The sequence below is a fragment of the Gambusia affinis genome, linkage group LG20, assembly GCF_019740435.1.
Source record: "Gambusia affinis linkage group LG20, SWU_Gaff_1.0, whole genome shotgun sequence".
Taxonomy (NCBI): domain Eukaryota; kingdom Metazoa; phylum Chordata; class Actinopteri; order Cyprinodontiformes; family Poeciliidae; genus Gambusia; species Gambusia affinis.
The window spans coordinates 18,812,288-18,838,645 of record NC_057887.1 but is presented as its reverse complement, the minus strand read 5'-3'; the positions used below and the strand labels follow the sequence as shown (position 1 = coordinate 18,838,645).

Sequence of the window (26,358 nt, the reverse complement as noted above, 5' to 3'; positions counted from 1 at the left end):
GTGTAGATTTATTTTTATCTGTTTTAATTTAGTTAATAATGTTAATTATTTTAGTTTTTGTTTGAATTTTTGTATTTTGTGTATGTGCAAAATCTGCTTCTTTATGTCTCAGTATCAGTATTATCTGTCCCTTAATGTGAATGAAACTTGAACAGTAAACAAAGACGGATTCATTGATCCGCTTCCACACCAAATCAGTTTTATTTTAAAAAGTTTCAGGTTCCACCTTTAAAACTGATGAATAACCAAGACACGTACATTTTCTCTTAACTCACGATTTCATTCTGTCTCAAACAATAGATGTGTCCTAAAACCAGAAGACAACCAAACCTGATAGTGACAGATACATTTGCTGATGTTTGCGTTCTGAACCACTAAAGAACCCTCTAACATAAAACTGCTGTTCTCTTCTTTTTGCTGCGATGAAAACATTTTTTGTCCCACGCCCGCCTTTGGAGGATCCTTTCCTGCACGTTCAGGCATGCGGGGTATTAAGCCGAGTCGTCGTCACTGTGACTGCGTGCAGACCGTGACATGACGCCACATATTATGACAGCTTGCTGCATCTGCTGTGCATTACTGGAAATGTGTGAGATGGTTGACCTGATATTGTGGGAACGGCTCGTAAACAGGGACCTCTCTGATTAAAGGGTCTGACATGACGGGTCTCTGACAGCCCACATTAGAAATAATGATTTTTATGATTTTTATTCTTAGAGACAAATATGGTTTGTTTTAAGTATGTGACTCAATAAAATTAAAAAAAAATCTAACTTTTTACAGATTGGTTATACGGCGACCTCAACACATTTCGCATCCCTGTTAAATATGTATAAAAAGCCATAAAACAAAACAAAATCACCAGTGTCACATTTATTAAAGCCTTCAACAATTCTTATTACGTGAAAGTAAAGGAATAATATTTTAATTGATCCTTTTTTTTTTTTAAGTGAATCAGAGTGTCCAGGTATTTTAAATTAGAAATCAGCAACTTTTATTTTCCTAAAGTATGACGATAATGTGATAAAGAGGCCCTTTTCTCTTAGCCACAAGTTAAGTTGATCTCTCCACCACAAACCATGAGCAGGATGGTAGGGCAGGGAAGGGGGAAAAACATCTCCAAAGCTCAGGGTTAAGTCTCCATAACAACAATTAGACATCATTACTACAAACAAACTTGTTGTTTGGGAGGCATCTGGAAGAAAAAGCTGTCTCTGTCGTAGCATATAAACATGTGGAGTTTGTTGAACTCTCCTGGAGATTTTAACTAGAGCCTTGGTCTCTGGTCATATAAGACTAATTGAACGTTTCGTTCAATAAAATCCAGGTGAATTGGTCAGGAAACACAGGGTGCATATGCAGAAATGAACCTTATGTTCTCTGCTAAGTCTTTTCCAAAATAATTCTTTGAAAAACCTGGATATTTGAAATATAAAATCTGCTAAAAAAAAAAAAACTGAATCTTGTTTTTTTTTTTTGGTAGAGTACTGATCAAAACCATGTGGCCAAATTCCACATGTGGAAGTGTTTATCAAGTAATTTAAAGTGTCATCAACAAGGGTGCTAATAAATGTGACACTGGGGAGTGTGGCAAAAACTTTTTTCTTTTAAATTAGGATTGTTCTCGGGATGAAATATTTTCTCAAATTAAAAATTTGTTTAATCTAAAATGTTCAGAATAATCATTCTGAGGAGAATCGATTTCAACCACCTGCGTTTCTGATCTGAACCAAATATTTAAAGTTTGTTCAAACCTACTATGTCCTGTTTATTTATCAAACCTTCTCTGTGAGTTTTACAATAATTTTAAAGTTTTACAGGAACTCGAGCGCAGTGTTGTAGTCAAAACCACCTAACCCAAGACCAAGACCAAGACCAAGACCAGCGCTACACGATGCAATAAAATGTAAAATATGATCAAAATATTTTTTGTGTGAAAGCGAAGCGCTGCTGAATTAGCTGTCGCCATCGGATTTCTTATGAGTTATGCAGCGCAATTCTATTTCTGACGATTAGACAGACATCTTCTGCCGCTCAAAGAAAACCCCTGCTGGGGCGTGCTCCGGTGGCGTAGAGGTTAGCACGCCCCACGTTTGGAGGCCTTCAGTCCTCGACGCGGCCGTCGCGGGTTCGATTCCCGGACCCGATGACACTTGCCGCATGTCTTCCCACCTCTCCTTCCCCCTTTCCTGTCAGCCTACTGTCATATAAGGGACACTAGAGCCCACAAAAAGACCCCCTGGTGGGTAAAAAAAAAAAAAGAAAACCACTGCGCATGTCTTGGAGCGCTGCGTGCGAGAGAAAGGTTAGGAGGGGAAGGGGGAGTAATGAAAACACGTAATTGGTAAGTCACCTTGTTGCTTGGATTTTAATCGGTGCATTTTGCATCCAGTGAAAACAAACATGTAAACCAATAAACTGGACAGTATGCTGTAAGTTTAGTGATATTTCCACAGTTGCGGTCTTGACAGGTCTTGAAATAAAATCCCGAAACCCTCAAAAAGTGGTCTTGAGTACCAACACTGCTCAAGCGAAAGTAAAAGAATGCAGGAAGTGTGTCCAGACATTAGTGGTGGGAGGAAAATAGTTTCAAAATGTCATTTAGGGTCTCTGAGAGTTCACTGTAAATCTCTATAAAAATACAAGCTGCCTGCATCAATCTGCCTGCACAAACAGATTATCTGAAATGTTTTAACCTCACATCATTCCTGTAGAAATTTGATTTATATCTGAAAAAAATACCTTAATTTTTCATCATATCACATCATCATAAAGAAAAGAATAGATTCCACTTTTACTTTAAGGTTTTCTTCATCCTTGTTTTTATGTCTGCCAGACTAAACATGTGTATCTCAGATCTTCTTGCCACTTCAGTTACCTCATCCCATAAAGCCTGTGGACACAAGTTGAAGGGATAAACCTTGTTTTCCTGTGAAGAGACGTGGGAGTTATTTCAGCAGACTCGGAGTGAGAAAGTGATCTTTGAAGAAATGACTAACCATGTTTTGAACTGAGAGATTGTTGCTCAAAGATAGGTTGATGCATACAAACATCTGTGTGCAATGTTGCAACAGAATAAGCATTGTGCAGAAATTCAAGGAAGCATTTTTCATGCCTTTTTGTGTATCTTTCTATGATTGTATCTTTGCAAGGAGTTCATCACTGCAGCAACATTTAAATGTTCTTGAATCACTAGTTATGTCAGAATTTGCTGCCTTAAACAAGTAAAGAAGTAAAGTGTGTATGAGAATTATTAAGAGCAAGGAACACAGCAGTCAGAAGCTCATAGTAACGCACAGGTGTTGACAGAACAACTTTTTCGTCCGTCCATCTTTTATCTTCTGCTTAATCTAGGTTTGGGTCACAGATTAACTCAGACTTCCCTCTCCTTAGTCTCTTGAGCCAGCTCCTCTAGGGGAATCAACCAGTGTTCCCAAGCCAGCCAAGAAACTGTCGTTCACTCCATAAATCTGGCCTTTACTGAAAGGTTGTGAGAAGAAAACCTTTAAAAGAAAAACAAAAGAAGTCACGATTCCAGGTTGCTACAATCCTTGTAGGAGACATAGCAAACATATGGGAGAATGTGGTGTGGGAATGATTTTCTTTAGCAGGATAGCTGGTTGGAGTTAATGGGAAAATGGAAGGAGCTAAGTGCATGGCATTCCTGCTGGAAAACTTGTTAGAGGGTGCAAAAGAGTTGAGCCTGAGGTTTAAGATCACCATTTTACAGAGAGATTATGCAGAACATTCAGCCACAGCCACAATAGAATGATGCAGATTAAAACACATATATGGATTAGAATGACCTAGTCAAAGTCTCATCTTAGTCCCAATAGATAACACAGGGTTACAAAAAATATTTTTTGGAAGTTGTCTATGTTTTTTCTACTGATTAAGGACTATTTTGCACCGCTAAATCCAAAAGTGACATAAATCTTTCTTAATCAGGTCTGGTTTTTATTCGGCAGCACTTCATTTGAAGCGGTGTGCATAAGACTGACATGACGCTGTCATAAATATGACCTAACACTTTATGTAGTTTTGGTAATGTTTATGACTGTTGTCATGAACTGTCATTCGGTAAATAATGACACTTTTGATGCAAATTTGCATTAAAAGTGCCATCTTTACATTAAGGTGCCATTATTTACCAAATTATGCAACGTTTGCACTCTCAATAGATTTTTATTGCAACTTCTAAAGCAACTTTGCATTAAAAGTGTCAGTATTTAAATGCAAATACTAATTTGATTCAGAAAATCTCAATCTTTTGACTAAATTGAGTACATTTTTGTTACATTGTCGGTTCATTTCTGTTAAAATTTCTCATCCAAAAAAGGTTTTAGGAGGGAAAATTGTTTTCTAATAGAGTGTATTAATTAAATCTCACAAACTTGGATTTCTGTAAATTGAATAATAAACCCTTTTAAGGGTAAGCACATGTAAATTGAACATTTCGTCATCATCTCTCCTCCTGCTCATCACTCATTGATCCCAGATTCTCAGGAAAACGATCCATATATCAGAACAAGTCATGTATTTTGATGCTCATGTTGCATCCATAGTTCAGGAAGTTGACCTGATTGAACAAAACCACTGTGAATTTTGGATTCACCACATCAAAATTACCCTGAAACAGTTAAAAAACCCTGACAATTTTTTGGCCATTGACCAGTGTAATGCTTGACTATACTTTCCAATTGATGTCAACAGATACTCTTCATTTATATCCAATATGGCTGACAAATGGATTTTTCTAGATGTACACAGCTGGTAAAGATCATACCCAGAAAGACTCGCTAATCGTACAGAGTATTGACTCAGATTGGCTGAACACACTTTTCAGATTTTTATTTGTGAGAAACTTGGCAGACAAGTATAATTTATCTCACTCTTCACAATTATGTGCTTGTTTCTGTTGGTCAAAATGTAAAAAACAAAATATTGTGGTGTGAGTGCTTTTGTAAGCTGTTGTGTAGTCTAAAACTCACAGCTTGATCAGATTCATCCATTAGGATGAATTCTTCAGGATTTTCCAAGCCATTATTTTTTGGAAAGGCACAATAAGATAGATTCTTGTGATAACAAATGTCTGTGAAATGTGTTTTGGACCAAGTGGCTAATTTACTGTCTTTGGTTGAGTACTTGGCATGGGGCAGACAGACGGTCTGCCACACAGGAGTTGACAAGAGAGACAGAAGTGAAGCCAGACTGCTGATTGATTTCAGGAAAACCCGCTGGGTGCACATACACACCCACACACACACGTCACACCTCCTTCTCCTACGTCTATCCTCTCACACACTCTCCCCTGAAGGCAGAGTTTTGCTCTCTAGTGCACTGGGTCAGACAAGGATTGGTTACACGCGGAATTTACTCCTAGCTGGAGTAACGATAAGTTCAGCATGCAAGAAACAAAACATGACTAATAATAAATGCAGGAATGTGTGTGTGTGTGTGGTGCACCTAAAAATCCCACCACAATCTTTAGTTTTTTTTTTAAATTAATTTGTAAATAAGTTTCAGATAGAATTTATTCTATGTTCTAAAAGAAATATAACAAATTGCATTTTTGTTTACAGTTTTAATGCTTTCCTGGGGTGGGGACGGGAGTGGTGGCGGTGAGGCGGAACCTTCGTTTGGGGGCGGGGCGTTGCTTCCAGGTTGGTTTTGGGATGGACTTCCGCTCTGCCCCAAACGCAATCTGGAAGCTAAGGACAGCGTTGCGCTTCACTGCTGACTCCTCTCTGTTCTTTCCTTTAGGTCAGTATATAGTGAAGAAAGCCCACCGGGACGACTTTGTGGGATGTTTGTGTATTGACTGACGTGATGTGTCGCTGATCCGCGGTTTCTGTGCGCTGTGTTGTTAGTGTTTTCGGGTGAGGGTGGTGTTGCTGTTGTGCTCTCTCGCTCTGGGGACCGTTATGTTGCGGTTGCTTCATTGGGGACCGTTGACCGTTGAAATATAACGTATTTTTTTTAGGACCGTTATACTTTAATGTGGAGTAATTTGCTTCTGTATATTTTAAAGGTTGTGTGTGTTCACAAATAAAAGAAAACGCAATCTGGAAGCTAAGGACAGCGTTGCGCTTCACTGCTGACTCCTCTCTGTTCTTTCCTTTAGATTGCACCAATACTATTACAGTAGTTCTGATACCAGGACGTGTAATAGATTGTGGGCTCGCCGGGATCAGCACCACACATCCATGGGCTACTGCTGATCCAATGATACTGATTGCCAGGACCTCTCGTGTTATATGTTCCTGGAGCCAGGAGTGACCCAGTCTTGTGTAAAGAGGCCAATAACCGGTGAAAAGGGTGTATTAGCCTACAGAGTGCAGCACTGTGGACTCAAGCGTCCAAGATCAGCAAGATGTCTTCTGGTGAGAGAAAACAACTAGTATGGAGCATCAAGAAAAAGTTACACCAACTAACAGGTAGTGAAGCCCACCTCATCGCAACTTCTCTTGGAGAAATAGAAGGACTGGACTACAGTCAGCTGAATCAGAATGATGAAGAAAGTTGTGTTGAGTATCTGACTACCTACCTGACATGTTCAACAATCCTGGGTCGGGAGGACCAGGGCTTGCCATTATTAAAAAGACTGGAATGTTTCATAGATGGCGCTATAATGAATCGTGGGCATACTGCTGTACCCCTTGAAGCAGAAGCAAATACAAGTGAGCAGGTCATTTCCCCTGCTCAGCCACAAGACGGCTGCGGTGATACAGACATAATTGGCCCACTATGACACCATTCGAGCTCAACTAAACCAAGCCTTACCCACTTCTGCTTCTCCAGACCCACAGCGACGGAATCCAACACCACCACCTCGCACCAGCCAATCTCGCAACCAGCAGGCAACTTGGGCATCAGTTCCACCAGCTACAGGGGAACCACTTCTCCAGTCTTCCCAACTCCATCAACAGCTGTGCTCACCACAGTATTCTGTTCCTCATTCAGGGAACATTCCTAGTCACGCTGGTGAGAGTATGATAGCCATGAAAGATTTGCCACTGCTGTCCCGCAGAGAATTCAAAGTGCATGGGGGAATGATTAGTGACACAACATCAGAAATTTGCTACAATAGCATCTGTAAGCAAATAGATGAGGGTCTCGGGGAGAATTACACTCCAAATGAGGTGATTAGAGGAGTGTTACGTGCTATTAAGCCAGGTAACTTCCGAGATATGTTAACAATAAAAGACGACCTCACAGTTTCTGAGCTTAAAAGTTTCCTGCAGTCTCACTTAGGTGAGAAAGGTAGCACAGAACTCTTCCAAGATTTAATGTGTGCTAGGCAGTCTGAAAATGAGACCCCTCAACAGTTTTTGTATAGAATGATTGGACTGAAGCAAAAGATCCTGTTCTCCCTCAGACAACCAGACTCAGTTGTTAAGTATGATATTTCCACAATTCAATGCATCTTTCTCAACACTATTTGCCAGGGCATAGGGGAGAAGTATGACAGTGTTCGTCGAGACCTCAAGACCCTCCTAGGTGATGAAACTGTCAGTGATGAGGCACTGCTTCGCCAGGTAATAAAGACCACGGCAGAGGAAAGTGAGCGGAAGCGTCGACTTGGCCGAAGTTCTACCATCAAAGTGAGTCATGCCCACGCTGCAGACAGTGAGTTGAAAGAAAACTAAAGACAATGTGAAAGTAAATCAGATTAATAATGACTTCACACTTCAAAGACTAAGTGCCCAAGTAGAAGCACTGACACAGGCTATGGAAAGCCTGAAAGCTCATGTTTTAGCACCAGAGCAGAGGAGCTCAAAACCCCAACCAGAGAGAAAACCCCAAAGAGAAAGAAAAAGCTGTCAGAACTGTGCTTCTCAAACCAATCCGAACTGTAACCACTGCTTTGTCTGCGGAGAGGAAGGGCATCGTGCTGTAGGGTGCCTGAAGAAAACGTCGGGAAACTGAGACGGTCAGAGCAGAGGGACCACCCCTGATCGGCAAACCTCAGCAGTCCCGCTCAAAGAAAGAGTCCAAAACTACTGGCAAAGAGACGTTAGGTGCATGTTCACAAGAAACTGAAAAAGGAACACCGCGTGGTTTAGTAGCTCCCTTAGTAGGTCGCCAGTCCCTTCTCAAATGTATAATGGCAGGTTACCTAGTAACGGTGGTATTAGACACAGGGGCAGGGGTAAGTCTTTTAGATCATGCGTGGCTAAATAGATATTTACCCGGACAACAGGTTAGACCCTTAAGTGAACTGATGGATGACGATCTTAATGTAAAAGCAGTCACCGGGGACACAGTACCTTATGATGGGTGGGTGGAGGTTGTAGTCAACCTCGAGGGTAACGACGACCCAGACCTATCTGTACGTGTACCCTTCCTTGTGAGCCTTAAGATCGAGAGACCCATAGTAGGCTTTAATGTGATCCACGAGTTCATTAGAGACAATGGGGGGAACTACAAACTGATTGAGCTTATTGGTAGAGCAATGGGAATCGACACTTCTGCTGTAAACACCTTAGTAAGCTTTATCCAGACCCAAGAACGTCCCATACATGAGCCAGCTACTGTAAAAGTAGGCTTCAAAGGGGGGATTGTCTATCCTAGTCAGGTAGCTTATATTAAGTGTAGAGTCCCGAGTATGAGCTCCACGGAGTCACTTGTGTTGTTTGAGCCAGTACTAGATAATGTCCATCTTGAACAGCTTAGTGTTGGAGCAGGACTTTTACAGATAGAAAAGACAGATAGACCGTATATTAAAGTGCCTGTGTCAAACTATTCCAGCCAGAGTGTGACTTTAAGTAGTCCAACAGTTTTGGGTTCTATTGAGCCCATTACAAAATTAGTTGAGACTGACCAACCCAAAGACTCTCGTGAAACACCAGTCTCCACCTGTGTTGTTGGCTCTGTGTCCAAATCCAGTCAGGACCAGGAGCAATTCAATACTGTCTACTGGCACCCCAGTGGACATTAGTCACCTAACACCAGAACAACAAAAACAAGTAAAGCAAATGTTATTTGAGGAATCAAATGTTTTTGCCCGAGATGATGGTGACATTGGAAATATTCAGAGTTTGAACATGACTATCAACCTGAAAGATGACATCCCAGTCCAACGCACATACACTGCCATCCCCAAGCCATTATACAAAGAGGTGAAAGAATATATCCAAGACTTACTGGCTAAAGGCTGGATAGTCAAGTCAAAATCACCCTTTTCTGCACCTGTAGTATGTGTGAGGAAACGGGATGGCACGCTAAGACTTTGTATTGACTACAGACAGTTGAATCAGAAAACTGTGCCTGACCGTCACCCACTTCCACGCATCCGAGACCTCCTAGACACGCTGGGTGGCCACAGCTGGTTCAGCATCCTGGACCAGGGTAAAGCTTACCACCAGGGATACATGGCTGAGGGTTCCCGCCATATGACTGCCTTCATCTCACCCTGGGGATTATATGAGTGGGTGAGAATCCCTTTTGGTCTCAGTAATGCCCCTGCTGCCTTTCAACGCAGTATGGAAGAGATGCTGGACACTCTGCGTGATGATTGTTGTATTCCATATCTGGATGACATTCTTTGCTATTCTAAGAGTTTCACTGAACATGTTGAGGCGCAAAGTCCTCAGAGCTCTACAACAACATGGGGTCAAGCTTCAACCAAATGTGAACTGTTTAAAGCAGAGGTCAGATATGTGGGTAGGCTGGTTTCAGAAAATGGAGTCGAATCGATCCAAAGGACTATGAAGCTGTCAAGTCACTCAGTCAAAAAGACGCCAACAAATGTGGGTGAGTTAAGAAAACTGCTTGGGTTCCTGAGTTATTATCGGGCCTACATTCAAGATTTTTCCAGGATCGCCAAACCTTTATACAGCCTCCTACAAGTCAAAGGGAGTCCTGAAAACACTCAGACCAAGTCCAGGAAAAGCCAAGGTGTTCAGCTGCCCTCAAAGACTCCTATCAGCTGGACAGGTGAACATGACCACATCCTGAGGCAGCTTATTGACACTCTGTCTGATCCACCTGTGCTCGCTTACCCTAACTTTGAGCTGCCTTTTGTTTTACATACTGGCCTGTGAGAAAGGGCTTGGGGCGGTGTTGTATCAGAGGCAGGGGGGAAAATTAAAAATCATAGCATATGGCTCAAGAACTCTGACCCCCGCTGAAAAAAACTATTGTTTACATTCCGGTAAGTTAGAGTTCTTGGCTCTTAAATGGGCCATATGTGAAAAGTTCAGGGATTATTTATTTTATGCCCCAGAGTTCACGGTGTATACTGACAATAATCCTCTGACATATGTAATGAGCACTGCAAAGTTGAATGCGACAGGACATAGGTGGGTAGGAGAGCTATGGATTTCAGGTTTAACATCAAGTACCGGCCTGGTAAAGTTAATGTGGCGCTGACACTTTGTCACGCCTTCCGCTGGACATTGATAACTATGTCGGGAGTGTACAGAGGAGCTTAGCCGAGACATTGTTTGTGCAACATGGGAAGGTAGTGAGGTGGCAAAGAAAAGTGATGTTGCCTATGTAGCTGTTTTAAATCTGGCTCAGGATGCTAGATCAGACACACCAGCCTTACCCAGCATTAGCCACAAGGAGCTAGTAAGAGCACAAAGACAAGACACAACAATAAAAGAACTTATCAGATTAAAAGAGACAAAACACACACTAACTGACAGAGATAGACAAAATGCAGATGGGTTAGTGAGGAGGTTAATGTGTGAGTGGGGAAAACTCAAAGTTGAGAATGAGCTACTTTACAGGGAAGCTGGGGGTAGGAAGCAGCTTATACTGCCAGCAGAGTACAGGTCCTTGGTGCTAAACCACCTTCATAACGACATGGGTCACCTCGGTGCTGAAAGAGTTATCAACCTAGCCGAGATCGCTTCTACTGGCCCTTTATGAAGAAGGACATTGAGGCTTATGTGACAAGACAATGTCCCTGTATAAAACAAAAGAAACCCACCACACATGTCAGGGCACCCATGGGGAGCATCAGCTCCAGTGCACCCTTGGAGCTAGTGTCCATTGACTTCATGCATCTAGAAAAGAGTAGGGGTGGTCACGAATACATACTTGTTGCAGTTGACCACTTTACGCTTTGCTCAGGCGTGGCCAACCAGAAACAAGTCAGCCAAAACTGCTGCGGAGAAACTATTTAGTGATTTTATTCCTCGCGGTTACCCTGCTAGGCTACATCACGACCAAGGCCGTGAATTTGAAAACTCACTGTTTAGGGGCCTACAGCAGCTGTCAGGTGTCAACCACTCACGTACCACACCATACCACCCACAGGGAAATCCTGCCGAGCGATTTAATCGCACCCTGCTTCAAATGCTGAGAGCCCTGGAGGACGGAAAAAAGATAACTGGAAAGACTTTTTGCCCCAGGTTGTTCATGCATATAATTGCACAAAACATGAGGCCACTGGGTTTTCCCCACATTTCTTAATGTTTGGACGGCACCCCCGCTTGCCTGTGGACTTCATGTTTGGACTCAACACAGAGAAGGACAGTGAAACACCACATGGATATGTGCAAAAGTGGGCAAGGAGGATGAAGGAGGCTTATCGTATTGCTACCAACAACAGCCAGGAGTCGAGTGCTCGCGGAAAGAAACACTATGACCAACATGTGAGAGGAGTTGTCTTAGAGCCTGGAGACCGAAAAGTGCTAGTTCGTAACCTTGGAGAAAAGGCGGACCTGGAAAGCTCAGGTCATACTGGGAGCAGACTGTGTACATTGTTAAAGAACAGATTAATGACAATCCCATCTACAAAGTATATCCTGAGAACAATGCCCAGAAAACCAGGGTTCTCCACAGAAATCTCCTGCACCTGGTTAATGACTTACCTATAACTGTGGGTTGCAGAGAAGATAAAGCGCCAATCAGAAGCAGAGTCAAAGGTCGCCAGGTCGGTTCAAGCGAAAGTAAAAGAGACAGTGACTCATCAGATTCTGAGAGTGACTCCAGGACACGTTATTGGCTCAGAGTACCTGTGGCAACCAGACTACAGGAACCAGCCACTCAAACTAATCCATCCTCGAGCCATGTTTTCACACCTGTGAATCAAGGGAGGGATTCCCAACTGAACACTGCAGATGAAAATGTTCCAACGAGCACCCGCATCCAGCTGAAAATGAACTAGTCCAAAACTGTGAAACAGACAATGAACAAGGAGAACAAGAACTGGAGAGAGACACTGAACAGGTTGAATTTGAAATCGAGCAGGAGGAGCAAGCACCAACTCAGGAGGGATTTCTCAGAAGGTCCACACGGGCAAGGAGACCACCTCAGACACTCAGCTACAACACTTTGGGCCAGCCTTCTTACCAGCCACAAGGGCTCATAGGTCATGTTGGACTGTGTGGGTTACAAGCTCCACCATTGTGGGTAATGCAACCTGTACAAGGACATTTTTATACTCCTCATCAGACTGTACCTTATGCAACTGCAGGTCCTTTTACAATGCCTTATAATGTTGTATACTGAGATGTGTACACTGAAGGAAAAGGTAATTTGAGTGAGGCTCCTGTAATAATACAGGCTGTTAATATTTGGTGAATTGTCATCACTGGCTTTGAAGTGTCGGGAGCCACCTTTTAAGTCGGGGAGTGTGTGGTGCACCTAAAAATCCCACCACAATCTTTAGTTTTTTTTTTAAATTAATTTGTAAATAAGTTTCAGATAGAATTTATTCTATGTTCTAAAAGAAATATAACAAATTGCATTTTTGTTTACAGTTTTAATGCTTTCCTGGGGTGGGGACGGGAGTGGTGGCGGTGAGGCGGAACCTTCGTTTGGGGGCGGGGCGTTGCTTCCAGGTTGGTTTTGGGATGGACTTCCGCTCTGCCCCAAACGCAATCTGGAAGCTAAGGACAGCGTTGCGCTTCACTGCTGACTCCTCTCTGTTCTTTCCTTTAGGTCAGAACAGACCTACCAGGAGGAGCAAGTTGGTGCTTGCTCCTCCTGCTCGATTTCAAATTCAACCTGTTCAGTGTCTCTCTCCTGGGCTTTCTACACATGTAGTGAAGAAAGCCCACCGGGACGACTTTGTGGGATGTTTGTGTATTGACTGACGTGATGTGTCGCTGATCCGCGGTTTCTGTGCGCTGTGTTGTTAGTGTTTTCGGGTGAGGGTGGTGTTGCTGTTGTGCTCTCTCGCTCTGGGGACCGTTATGTTGCGGTTGCTTCATTGGGGACCGTTGACCGTTGAAATATAACGTATTTTTTTTAGGACCGTTATACTTTAATGTGGAGTAATTTGCTTCTGTATATTTTAAAGGTTGTGTGTGTTCACAAATAAAAGAAAAACGCAATCTGGAAGCTAAGGACAGCGTTGCGCTTCACTGCTGACTCCTCTCTGTTCTTTCCTTTAGATTGCACCAATACTATTACAGTAGTTCTGATACCAGGACGTGTAATATGTGTTTTTTTTTTTGTTTTGTTACATTTATTCACCATCCACACATAGTTCAGACTTACTGATGACAGATTAAATGGATCAACTTTTACAAACTATTTTAGCCAGCTGAGTTTTTCAACAGATTTCTCTTGTTTGTCAGGGTGTAGTGGGTCGGGAACCGTTCCCCTTGCCTCCAGTTCCAGTCCCAGCCTGTATAGATCCTTCAGAGAGTTACTATGAGGAGGCGCAGCCTTATGAGGAAACAACCAATGGTAAGATCCTTTGCAAAATGTTTCAAGATTTCTTTCCACTTTCCACCAAAACACCAAGAGTTGCACTTTTTAGCTTTTAGTGACATCTAGTGGCAAATTTGTATAATGCAACCAAATAAAATGACAATTAGATTATTTTAAATGTTATGTGAAGTTGCATTTGATCCTACTTCGAAGAAGAGTCCTTGTATTAAAAATTTTGATTATGTAAGCAATTTTCACATAATATCTCAGAAAATAACAATAAAATTGTTTTATACATGGAAGACTCTATATTCATTAAAATGTTACCGGTTACAGTATGTGAAAATAATGAATTTGTAAAAACAGTATAGTTATGTTGGCAATAGATTTCTACCTAATAGTACACACATCTACTTCTTTACTGAGCTGAACATCATATTTATTGTGTTTGCACGAAAACAAAACAAATAGATAAAGCAAATAATGCAGAAAACACCAACAACTCAAGTATAGTTGAGCTACATGTTAAGTAAAATTTGTGAGGAAGTTTCGTTTGATGTAACAACATAAATAATCTGAAATAAACAGAGGTATACATCTTAAATATTAAAACCTTGTTCTATTCAATCCTAAATCCAAAATCCAGCTGCATTTTGAAAAACTTGAGTTTCCTCATTGTTGCTACAAGTAGCTACACTGGTGTCCTTAACTGGTTACTGGTTACTGGTTACTGGCTACTACTTTCAAACACTCTAGTTACACATGTACCAGCAGAAATTGGAGCTGATTTAATTATGCATGAATAGTTGGAGGTGCAGATAAACTGTTCATTAATACAGCTATCACTTTATTTTATAGACTCGGCGGCCATATTGGGATTTTTAGCTCTGGTTTAGTGAGGAAATAATTGTTTTTAAATAAATCACTGATTATTGGTATCCTGGCCAAAAATACTTTACAATTCCTTTAGCCAAAAGGACAGCACTTGGTTTTCTGTAACGTTGGGATCTTTGACCACCAAAGGAGTCTTGCTCTCCTTTTCAGTTCATCATTTTCTGTAGTGTTTGGTTCTGGAGTCTGAGATAATTATGAAAAAAATAATTGCTTTTCTGTCATTGGAACAATTTCTGTGTTAATTTGATTAATGTTCCTGCTGAAATACCCAGAGATAACCCTTTTGTTGGTTTTCTTGTACACACCATCAGTTATTTACCTAAAATCTCCTGCTGTTTCTTTTGCTTTGCACCAGAACCACCTCCAGTGGTTAGGCTATAAAAACTCAATTTTAGTCACATCTGACCAAAATCCCAATTAAAATCCCAGTATAAGAAAAAAAAAAAACTCCACTGGTTTGGATTTGTTATGGTGGCATAGAAAAGGTTTTTTCCTGGCATTCCCACAAACAACTGGTTTGCGCATAGCATCTTTTGGTTTGGTTGGCAGCGTTGACGACCTTGAGCAGGCATTCTTAGTTGCAGTCCTCTAACACTGGAGATTTTTACCTCTCCTACCATCCTGGTCTCTGTGCATATTTTCCAACGTTTTAGTTGTTTTAAAATTTTCCTTAATTACTGTTCAACATTTATTCAAGGATTTTTCTTTTAGAGGATTTGTTAGGGGTACCAATAGACGGGAGGATATTGCCTACTTTCTGTGAACACTGTAAAAACAGAAACTCTTACCAAGTAATTTTGGTCTAATATCTAGTGCAAATATCTTGAAAAAACTAACTTACAAATAACTTTTCAGCAAAAAATATTAGTTTTTTTTAAGTTAATAATTCCTTAAAATTGCAGAAAAGGTATTTGTTCCAGATTATTTCACCTATAACAAGACATTTTTCAATGAAATGATCTGCAATATGAAGGTATTATTGACTTAAATCAAGCTCTTACAACTTGCTGAAAAGTTACTTGTAAGGTAGTTTTGTCTTATTTAAAGTGTAGTAAGATATTTGCACTAGAAACTAGACCAAAAAATTCAATCTACGATAATCATGGGGTATTAAATCTTCTTCATTGTTGTTAAATCTGTGTTTTTTATGAATGTATTTAATTCCTTATGTTCAACTGATGCATTTTTTTAAAGAAAACGTCCCATATTTTCTGTCGTCTTATGGGTTTTTTTGATACTGTGCAGATCTGGCGCGCTCTGGCCTGCTCTCTGAGCCCTGGATGAGAGTGCTCAGCTCAGACTGTGTGGTTTATGCTGTTATCACCGGGGGTAGATGAGACTCCTGTGTCTCTGTGGCATGTCTGCACTTGTTTTTATTTTGTGTCTACCAAAACATGCATGGGGAAACCAGCATGGTCGGAGCGTGGCATGTTAAGGAGCTGCCGCCATTAATCAGACTTATCAGTTTCCTGAATGTGTCCTTTTTACCTGTCATCATTTTCCTGCCCATCATCCATCTGTTGTTAAAATTAATCTGTCAGCTTAAGTTTTGTGAGTAAATGCTTCACTCAAGAGGGTCAGGAGATCGGACATTAAGCTCATTAACTCCTTCAAAATCATCCCACCCTTTCAGCTTGCTTTAAACAATCCTTTAAGCAACGTTCCTTCCAGAGGTTTTACTGTTGCCTCTGCGTTTTTGTCCTCTTAGAAGACGGAGACGCAGTCAGCAGCTCATACGAGTCGTACGACGAAGAGGAGGTGACCAGAGAGAAGTCACCGTCAGCTCAGCACCAGTGGCCGTCAGCCGAGGCGTCTATTGAGCTGATGAAGGACGCTCGAATCTGCGCCTTCCTGTGGAGGAAGAAGTGGCTTGGCCAGTGGGCCAAGCAGCTCTGTGTCATCAAAGACCATCGTCTTCTGGTGGGTTGCACACGCAGTTAAAGACTAGCAGATGTTCTGTGTAGAACATCAGCTGTAGTGTGTTTCCCCTCTGTAATTATAGGAATTTTAGATCAAAATAACGTGTAAAATAAGCCTGAAAACCTAAATTACAAAATAGAATTTACTTTTCTGCTTGTGTTGAAGAATCATGATGATTTCTGTAAACAGTCATTATTTTGGGGCAGAGGTTTGTCATTTCTGATGTAAAATCCTGGAAAAGACTTCAAGAGATTTCTCTGTATTCTTCTGTTATTGCTGGTCAATGTGCATTTCTTTCTGACAAGGTATTCTCATTATTTAATCTTTATAATAACTTATTATCTATGTATGCAATGTGTAAACTAAGGTAAGTTTGCTATTATGCGTAGAAAATGGTTAATGAAAGCATGCCCAATTAGTTTCTGAATATTTATAAGGTATACTTTAATTATTTAAAGTGCAAAACATAGACAAGTTCAATTAACTTTACTTCAGATCCCATGACCATCTTTCAGAGAAGAAATTACCGCAATTTTCAAGAGATGCCTGGATTAAATAGTAGATTATTAAACCTTTTAGTCAGTCTTTGACTATATCTGTTTATCAGATTAAACATATTTAAAATGGTTGCAAGATGAATGTTTTGTCTCTTTAAAAATAATTTGCTGGCATAACTTCTTAGGTTTGGATATGTGTTTCTGAAGTAAAGACCTTTTGAACCCTAACCCTTATGAACATTCACCTTAAAGCAGACAACACTAAATTAGGAGTTTGACCATTATTCACAGTGAATCAAACTGCCTATCAGGTCAAAGAACACAAACAACTGTAAGGTGGTAGAGGAAGCGTTGGTCTGGGCTTTTTTTGCTACCGTCAGACCTTTATTCCATCCAGTCAGGGTTGGCGATGGACTAAACATTTTACCCAAGTGTTTTAGAGTGATGTGTGACAATCTGACAGCTGAAAATTAGTCAAGACATCTGCTTCTCTGTCGACTAATAACATCCCATTGAGTTTATATTTCAGGTACACAGCAATGCCTAAATAAGTAACCCAAAAACGGCGCATTTTAAATTTGTTTGTCATCATTTGGCATATTAAGTTGTCAAAGTTTATGACAGTAGTACCACAAAATGCTTTAGCAATTAGGGCTGTTGTAAACGAATATTTTAGTAATCAAGTATTCTATTGATTATTCTTACAATTAATCCAGTAATCGGATAAAAAGATTTTGACAAAATAAAATATTGGTCAATCTAACAAAGCAGCAGTGTTACTATCTGATATCACTCCAATTTCTCATATTAGAGCATCCCTAACAATTACTTTTCTGTAGTTTAGAAAATTAACCTGTAACAATAATAGCTCGCTTTCTAAGTTAACCTGAAGAAAAGTTATACAACAATATGAAATTATATTTAATTTAACAAAATAGGCAGGCTCACAAATCACAAATATGCTTAAAAAAATGTCTATACTCCAGCTTTTAGTTCATGTATTCATTTCCAGTCAATTTAATAAATGAATATTCACCTTCACCTGCTATCTATCGCCACGATACGCTCCGCAAACTGGATGGTTGTAAATTTATTTTTTTTGTGTAGTACTCTGAACCGACCACCAGGTGCCGTACTCCATTAAAAAAACATTATTATACATCAATAAAATCCTCCCAGACCAAACTTTAAAATTTTACGTTATGCTGCTAATACTTAGCTTTTGTCAACAACTTGCGTGGAAGTGGGAGTGCTGCACAACGCAAATAATAACCCGGCCAGAACACAGTGCACTAAATAATAAAACACAATTTAACAAAGCTTCGATTCATTTCCTCGAATCACTTGAGGAATCGTTACCGCCCTATACTGAATTCTTGAAAAGAGAAAGCATTTTCTTTTTAAAAAGAACACATTTGAGTGCTTAGGTTTACCAAAGTTTTCTCAACAATGTAAAAACCACAGGACCTCTTGGACAACACCTTCAGGACTGACGAGACCAAAGCAGGGCTGCTTGACCACAGTGCATATCACCATGTTTGGTGAAAACTAAGCTGCATCAAAAGCCACATGCTAATTGTAGAGCACAATGGTGAAAGGGTGAGGATTTGGGATTTTTTGGGGGGGTTTTTGTTTTGTTTTTGTGGCTACGAACCTTGACGGATTTCCTGTTGGTGTTTAACATGATCTCCAGGTTGTTTTAGCCAAATGTCAGCCCACCTGAAAAACAATTTGGATATCAGTAACTTACCCAAGTTGTACCCTGCGCTGCAGTGTTTTTCTCAAAGTCCAAAGCCACAAAGTGACTGAAACGTAATGAAAGATCCTTGAGAAAGCTGAGTGCAGACAAATGCCCACAAACCTCAATAAATTACTGTTGCGCTGTAAAACTGGAGAACATGTTGTCAGCACGCACTGTAGAGATGAAGTCACCCTGGTTTCTTTATTTTTCTTAGTGCTACAAAAGCTCCAAGGACCAGACACCACTTTTGGACGTGAGCCTGTTGGGCTGCAGTGTGATATACAAAGAAAAACAGCCAAAGAAAAAAGAGCACAAGCTGAAGATCATCCCAGTAGGAGGCGAGGCCATTGTGTTAGGCCTGCAGAGCAAAGAACAAACTGAGCAGTGGCTTAAGGTGACCAATGTTCTGTGTTTTTCTGCAATATTTTCAATTATTTTACGGTTAAAGTGTGGGGGAAAAAACACATAGATGTGTTTATACATGTTAGGTTATTCAGGAGATAAGTCCCAAGCCATCTGAAAACTGTGATCCTCAACATTCTGCGTCAGATTCCCCAAGGCTTATTTGCACTAAGGTATGCTTGTTTTAATATTTTCTTTACATATACTAAACCTCTAGAGTTTTAGATAAACCAGTGGGATCAAAAATCGTTTTACTTTTTGAAAAATTTGCTTTTGAAATTCATAAATTGTTCACACAAACACCCAGGGGGATCTGAATGAGAGACACTCTCTGGCATCAGAGAGTGGCAGCAGCACAGACAGCCACACGGAAACTACAGAAAACAAAGATGGTGAGTGGAGTTTTCCTTCCTTGGATTTTACTTTGATAGTCAAACACACCCGGCATTGGTTCAGAAAGCCAATTCTTGTATATACACATAAAAATACCTTTTTTCTCTTTGTCACTATAGTGAAGAAAAAATATGGCCCAGGTTTAATGTTCAGCAACCTGATGAACATTGGGAAGAAAAAAACATCTTTGCTGGAGAGCCCAGAGAAAAGCATTGACACCTCAGGTAACCACAGATCTACTTCACTTTATGCTTCTATCATGCCTCCTAATGTCATTCCAATTTGATGACTGCACTGTTGTTTCACTGACAAAAATATTCTGCTTTATGCTCAACTGATATTGTTTATAAGCAGTATTTATTTATTTTTTTTTGTGCAAAATTACAAATAGGCTGCTTTCAAACTGCAGCTTGAAGTGACTCAATTAATTTTTTTGTCAAATAAAATTTTTTTGGCATGATCGTTCTCTTCCAAATATAAGACTTCTATGTGTTCTCCAGTGTGAACTGCAAAGGACCTAAAAGTGTCCCGCATGCGCAGTAGAGGGCGCACTAACGTCACGCAGAGAGCATGCTGAGTGTTTGCAGAAATAAACATGGATGCTAAAGGTGGAGCATGTCTGACCGGATCCAGCATATTAATAAATTAATCCTCGTTATCGTCCGCCGTGATTGTTGTTTGTCTTCCCGCTTGCACGTATCAGGACGCAGAATAGTGACGTTTGTCGAGTATCAATGACGTTCAGGTTGGATGACCTGTGTTGTTCAGACTGTCATGAAAAGATCAGACACAGGTCGCATTACGGGAAGAGAAACTGGAATTGGGTCGCTTCAGTCAGCAGCGTGAACGTAGTCATAGACAAAACTGTTGGTTGTATTTTTTGATTGTTGTATTCAAGATGTTCAGGGCCATAATAGTAGGCTAATGCTAACAAGTTTTGATAGGACTCCTTGATTATTCAGCTTATAACATCATCAATTGTGATTCTGGTTAACCACAAAACATAAGAAATTGTGGATCTCTCATAAGTTTAGTGGTTTCCTTGAATGTCATCAAATTTAAATGGAGCTGCTTTCTCCCACAGTGACAGTCATTTCCTGAGCTTTTAATATTTTCAGTTGTAAACAGATGCCTCCTGATGAAGGCTTCGTTTCTTTTTTTTAAGGTTACCTAAACGTTCTGGTGAACAGCCAGTGGCGGACCTGCTGGTGTCTCATAAAAAACGGACAGCTGTGGTTTTACCAAGACAAAGGGAAGAACAAAGTGAGCCAGCCAGCGGTGACCCTGGAGGGCTGCAGCGTTTTGCCCGACCCCATCCCAGAGCACCTCTACTCTTTCAGGATTGACTTGGACGGCACACAAATTGCAACATTAGAGGTAGATAAACGCTGCATTTCTCTCAAACAGGAGATTAAATAAACGCTTAAGACTTTGCACACTTTCTGTTACTTTTAACCTGACCACAGCAAAGCGGTATTTTGCTGCATGTGCTGGTTTAGCAAAAGTTATTGTAAATAGATCCTGACACCTGATCAGATGTGGTGCGTTTCCTGTCCATGGCTCATTTTCTCATAAGAGCTGACTGCTTTAATACTGATCTGACAAACAAGCAAAGTCTAAAACAATCCCTAACCCCAACTTATTTTAAAAATACACATTCTGCTGACATCTGACTTGGTGTACATGAGATATGCATTCACACAAGGGTGGTCCCGTGTGCTGGTGTGTGTGTATGGATGGATGTGAAGGGTGTGGTTGTGCTGGGATTTCTGAGACTAAAGCTACACCCTCTTTCATTAGTCCTTCAGTACCACCCAGCTGCAGTGCGTATTTGGTCATAGGCTTAGGAATTTATTATTTAGTCCCGAGGCCTCCTCCTTTTTTTTTTTTTTTTTTTTCCAAACTAATCATTGGTTCAGAGAAACTGTATGTAGAAACTCGGAGGGAATACTGATGGTTACATATAGTTCAAGCACAAGGATCACTAAAGATTGATTTATATATACGTCTGGTTGAAATCTACTACAGCATTATTAAAGCATGACAACTTCTACATATTTAGGGAAATTTTATGATGTCATGTGATAAATCTACGCAAAGTACCAAAATGGAAGGAAGCTTTTAAAAGTATGACATGCAGTTCAATTCAGCCTCCTGTAAACTTGACTTTATAGAGCCACCGTTCACTGCGATTAGAGACTACATTTACCTATTCTTCTTTGTAAAATGGCTGAACCTCAGTGATTTTCAAATAGGTTTGTGCTTTGATGTAGATTATCCTCATGTTGCTCTGTCTGAATCTGTATATTTAGGGCCATGCTGTTGGAAGTTGAACGTCTGCCTTAATTTGAAGGGTTTTTTTCTGTATTTAACAAGTTTTTATCCTAGATTTCCATGTATTTAGCTTCATTCATCTTCCCGTTTACTCTGCCAACCTTCCCTGTCCCTCCTGAAGAAACCGTAAGGCTGCCACCTCCACATTCATTTCACCATGTATATGGTGTGTTCAGGATGATGTGCAGTGTTAGTTTTCTGCTACACATTTCCTCTCGAGCAAAAAGTTCAGTTTTGCTATAGTCTGACAGAGCACTGAGTCCTCTTCATGGCCAGGGGCAAACATTAAATGATAAATTATACAGTTTTCTTTCACAAATGGCTTTCTTCTTGCCAATTGAGTCCAATTCGGTGGAGAGCACAACTTGTAGACGTCTTCTTGATAGATTCTACCACCTGAGCTGTGGATGTCTGCATCTCCTTCAGTGAAGCCACATCGATATTGAAATATTGCTTAGACATAACCCTGCTTTAGATTAGTCCACATCGTTGCCACAGTCCTTTTTGTTCATTAAAAACACGCAGATTTACTGGATTTATTCAAGAACTTCTCAATTTCATTTAACGTTATTACATTATAGGGGCATGAATGAATGTAAACACAAATTTTTCATATTTTTATTTGTGCTCAACTTTGTGTTAGTTTGCCAAATAAAATTCATCAATTTACATTAAAGTTTGAAGCTGTAACATTACAAAATCTGACCAAACATGAGGGCTGTGAATAGTTTGGCAACATGTTGTAAGTAGCAAACTGTTCACATCTTAAATACTGTTGTAGCAATCATTTCATTAATCCGAAGCGATGGATGGCATGTAACATAAACCCATGTGGCTTTAGACCCAGGATGTTGCAAGTGTTTGTTTTGCGTTGAGCTCACATTCCTTCTTTTTTCCTCCCGTTCTTCTCCCAGGCGAAAACTTCAGCAGATATGGGTCACTGGTTGGGCCTCCTGCTGTCACAGACAGGAACCAAAACGGACCCGGAGGACCTGACGTACGACTACGTGGACTCTGATAGGGTCTGCACCATCGTCACCGCTGCAAAGACTTCCTTTCAGTAAGTTATTCACCCGAGGAGTCACAGTTCTCCATTGCCATGAAACATTTAGCTGAGTCTTTTGTTTCTCTCCAGCTTGATGCAAAGGAGATATTCAGAGTCAAATACGTACATAGACACCCTCCCTTCTATTCCTCAAAACTCTGATGAAATTTACGATGACGTGGCATCGATAGCTGATCCCGAGGTAGGCTTGGAAACAAATAATCCCCGATGGGTTGTGCTATTTTCGGTTTCACTTTGACATCAATCATCCGGCTGCTTTCCATCACTAACATCCTACTCCCATATCATGCAGGATGCTGAGGAGGATACCCAGCCGAGCTGTGAGGAAGAAAACAATCCCCAGGATCACAATGCGACACAGCCAGACAATACCACAGAACAAGAGAGCGACAACAGAATTTACCTGGACCTGGTCCCGATGCGCTCCTTCCTCCACACAGCCTGCGGAGCCAAAGCTTCTCCGCCTCTTACTCCCAGAGTTTGTCCAGTCCCAGGAGAGGGCCACAAGGATTCCTCTAGCCAAGTTAAAGAGGTAGATAATCTAAGATTTGTCCCAGCCCTCATCCGCCAAAAGTCTAAATATCACAAACAATAGATGTGCATGGGAAGTAGACATAAACTCCACAAAAACAAGGTCTAAAAGCTTTTCAGGTGTGAAGAAGAAAATCTTTATCCTTTGTACTGATACTCCAATTTGGGAAGTTTATAGTAGAAAGAAGTTTAAATGATTCTACAGGGAGCTAGCTTGAATTTCTAGTTTCTAGAAACTCTAGAAATAACCAGAACAAAGTCTACCATTGAGGGAAAATATGAAATAATTAAATCTTTATTACGGCATTCAGAGCTTTATATGTTAGAATGAAGATTTTTATTTTTTATTGTGAAAGTAGTAAGTAGCTACTGGAGATAAGCTTGTGGTTTTTGTTGATTTTTTTTTGTTTGTTTTTTTTTTTTGGACATTCCAAGAATACAAGGTTTGTATTAGTTCAGTCTGGATGTTAGAAATGAATTCACTAGGTTTTCAGATCAGATGTTTCTCATTTTAGTTGTTATGGTGGAAGAAGGACGTCCTAAAAACCTGATCATGATGGCAGATGTCTCAGAATGAATTCGTTTCTTTATAGCTTAGTTAGAAATTACTCAAATAATGATGGTTAAGCAAATGATTTAATGTTACAATAGATAGGAAGTGCAGTTGCAAAAGTTGGCGCCGTTATTAAATTTCTTTGTAGTGACAATTGTTGAGGTCAAAAGCTGAAAAGCTTGGGAACTATTTGTCTGAATTGATTTATCTGATTTTTTGGAAAACTATATCCGAGTATCGTCAGTGTAGCCATGGATATTTAGCAAATGCAGTCTAATGTTAAACAGAAAAGCATAAAAAATTGATCATCCAGCTTCTTTGTCCTTTATGTCATTTTGTCAGGATGAGTATCATTAACAGAAGAGTGAACTTTTATCCCATGCTGTCATTGTTAAATAAAATAAAGATGCAAAGCAAAGAAATTCAGACTTTCAGGCCTTAAGGTGGGAGTGTAAAATAAATACCTGAATAGATAGTTAAGTTTTATCAGAAAATCAATGGAGATTTATTCCATGCTTTGACATTTTTATGAGTTTCTTTTTGTACTTAGATTAAATCAATCCATGCTTTAATTTCCAGCCCACTTCAACAAACCGTACTGAGCCAGATTCCAGCCCTGTGCTAAATGGGCCAAATTCAGGGTTCTCCTCCAGCAAAGCAGAACAGCAGCGATCACGGAGTCCCTCACAACCTCAGCCTGTCAAGACTCAAAGCCAGGAGACGTCAAAGAGGAGCAGCCTGGGCATCCCACAAGCCTTCAGTTTGCCTGGAGCACAAAAGAGTCCAAGTGGGCTCCCTCACAGCCCACAACCAGCACGGCCAAAGGCTTACACCATAGGTAAGTTCTAACAATGACATCAAGATTTAGAAGTGGTACTGAGGCAGAAATGGTCGCCTTGTGTTCCTGAGCGATGTGGAATGGCTCCATCTGGTGGAAAGATTCACCCATTACAGCTGCAGGCGCTATAATCCAAACACTGAAATCATTATTTTTCAGAGGGTTTTTTTTGTCTTATTCTTTTTTAAATAGAACTAAAAGCTGATTAAATTTACCAGGTCAATATAATTTGCAGTTTTTCACTATATTCAACATAAAAATGACTGGAGGCGCAAATCGCCTGATAAATTAAAACAAACTCAATAATTTCCATTGGCATGATTTATTGCTTATCTGGATGATAAAAGTCTTCAGTTTGGTGCTTTTATTCTTCAAAACAACTCACCCTTGTTTTGAAGAATAATTTTGTTTACCAAGACTTCAAAATTAATTAAATTTGTTGTTTTGTTTATTTATTTTGGATATTTAAAATGTCTTCCAGTTCCAGTTAATTAGAATTTAAAGTTTACTAATCTTTTAGAATATGTTCTTGCATTATCATTACGCTATTACCATTATATTATTTAAAATGGTCTCAAAACAACAATATTATCGTTTATCGCAATAACTTCTGGAAAAATTTGTTATTGTGACCAGCAAAGGTTCCACATAAAGTAAAAACTTTTTGAAGATCGCCCGGAATGATCCACCTGCCAAACAAATCCCGAAAGTAGCTTGAAATATTTCCACTGTTACAGGAAACAATTACAAGGATTCGCTTTTCTTCTTAGTTGTGATATTGCCAACAAATACCGATGTTTTATTCTCAGGGAGTTCCAGTGCCGTTGAGATCAAACTGGGCAAGAACCGCACCGAGGCAGACCTGCTGCGCTACATAGATGAGCGTGATCAGCTGGAGAAGGAGAGGGAGGAGGTGAGGAGCAGCCTGGCCAACCTGAAGAAGGAAAAGAGGGAAACAAAGGAGGAGCTGAGCACTTGCCAGGGTACAGCTCAATGCTTTGTTACCGTCACTCGTCTCTGTTGTGAGGTTTTCTGTGAAGGTTTTTTGACAGCCAGACGTCTGGTGTGTTCAGATCCTAAGCAGCAAGCTCAGCTGGAGGCCTGTCTGAAGCAGAAGGAGGAAGCATGTCGGGAGGCGGAGCGCCGCAGGGTGGAGGTGGAGCTGCGCCTGGTAGAAGTGAAGGAGAGTCTGAAGAAGGTGGAATCGGGACCTTTCACACTGGGAACCACACTGGACAGCAGCCTCCAGGACTCCCCAGCAGTGAGCTTTGGCCGCTCTAAGTACCCAGGGCTCATCAGTTTGGTGCATGAATTCAACACTTTCTCCATCATTTTTGTCTTTTAGACTAAAGCTGCAACCCTGCCTCATCCACAAATATCATCATTATCAACATCAACACAAGCAGCATCACCGTTACCATCATCATCTTCCTCATCTTTCCAGCCCTCCAACAACAGCGTGAATGCAGATTGTCCTGTAAACTCTGCCTCGGCTCTTAAAAACAGGCCCACTTCCATCATCGCCACAAAAGGAAACGTCCTGCAGAAAGCCAAGGTGAGACTGGACTACAACAA

At 40.5% G+C, this 26,358-nt stretch overlaps 1 protein-coding gene across 2 annotated transcripts in view; it reads left to right on the top strand.

The window, feature by feature from the left end:
• afap1l2 (actin filament associated protein 1-like 2) overlaps window positions 1–26,358 on the top strand; it is a 59,148-nt gene that overhangs the window by 31,632 nt on the left and 1,158 nt on the right. Inside the window, exons 5-19 of one of the 2 annotated variants that reach the window (XM_044102069.1) lie at window positions 13,539–13,650; window positions 15,754–15,837; window positions 16,217–16,428; window positions 18,881–19,060; window positions 19,155–19,241; window positions 19,376–19,460; window positions 19,581–19,685; window positions 20,627–20,838; window positions 22,710–22,855; window positions 22,931–23,042; window positions 23,154–23,393; window positions 24,525–24,783; window positions 25,593–25,766; window positions 25,857–26,044; window positions 26,129–26,338. In XM_044102069.1, coding sequence (XP_043958004.1) covers window positions 13,539–13,650; window positions 15,754–15,837; window positions 16,217–16,428; window positions 18,881–19,060; window positions 19,155–19,241; window positions 19,376–19,460; window positions 19,581–19,685; window positions 20,627–20,838; window positions 22,710–22,855; window positions 22,931–23,042; window positions 23,154–23,393; window positions 24,525–24,783; window positions 25,593–25,766; window positions 25,857–26,044; window positions 26,129–26,338 — 2,406 coding nt within the window. The remainder of the gene's footprint in view (window positions 1–13,538; window positions 13,651–15,753; window positions 15,838–16,216; window positions 16,429–18,880; window positions 19,061–19,154; window positions 19,242–19,375; window positions 19,461–19,580; window positions 19,686–20,626; window positions 20,839–22,709; window positions 22,856–22,930; window positions 23,043–23,153; window positions 23,394–24,524; window positions 24,784–25,592; window positions 25,767–25,856; window positions 26,045–26,128; window positions 26,339–26,358) is intronic. The other variant, XM_044102070.1, reaches the window with a different exon arrangement.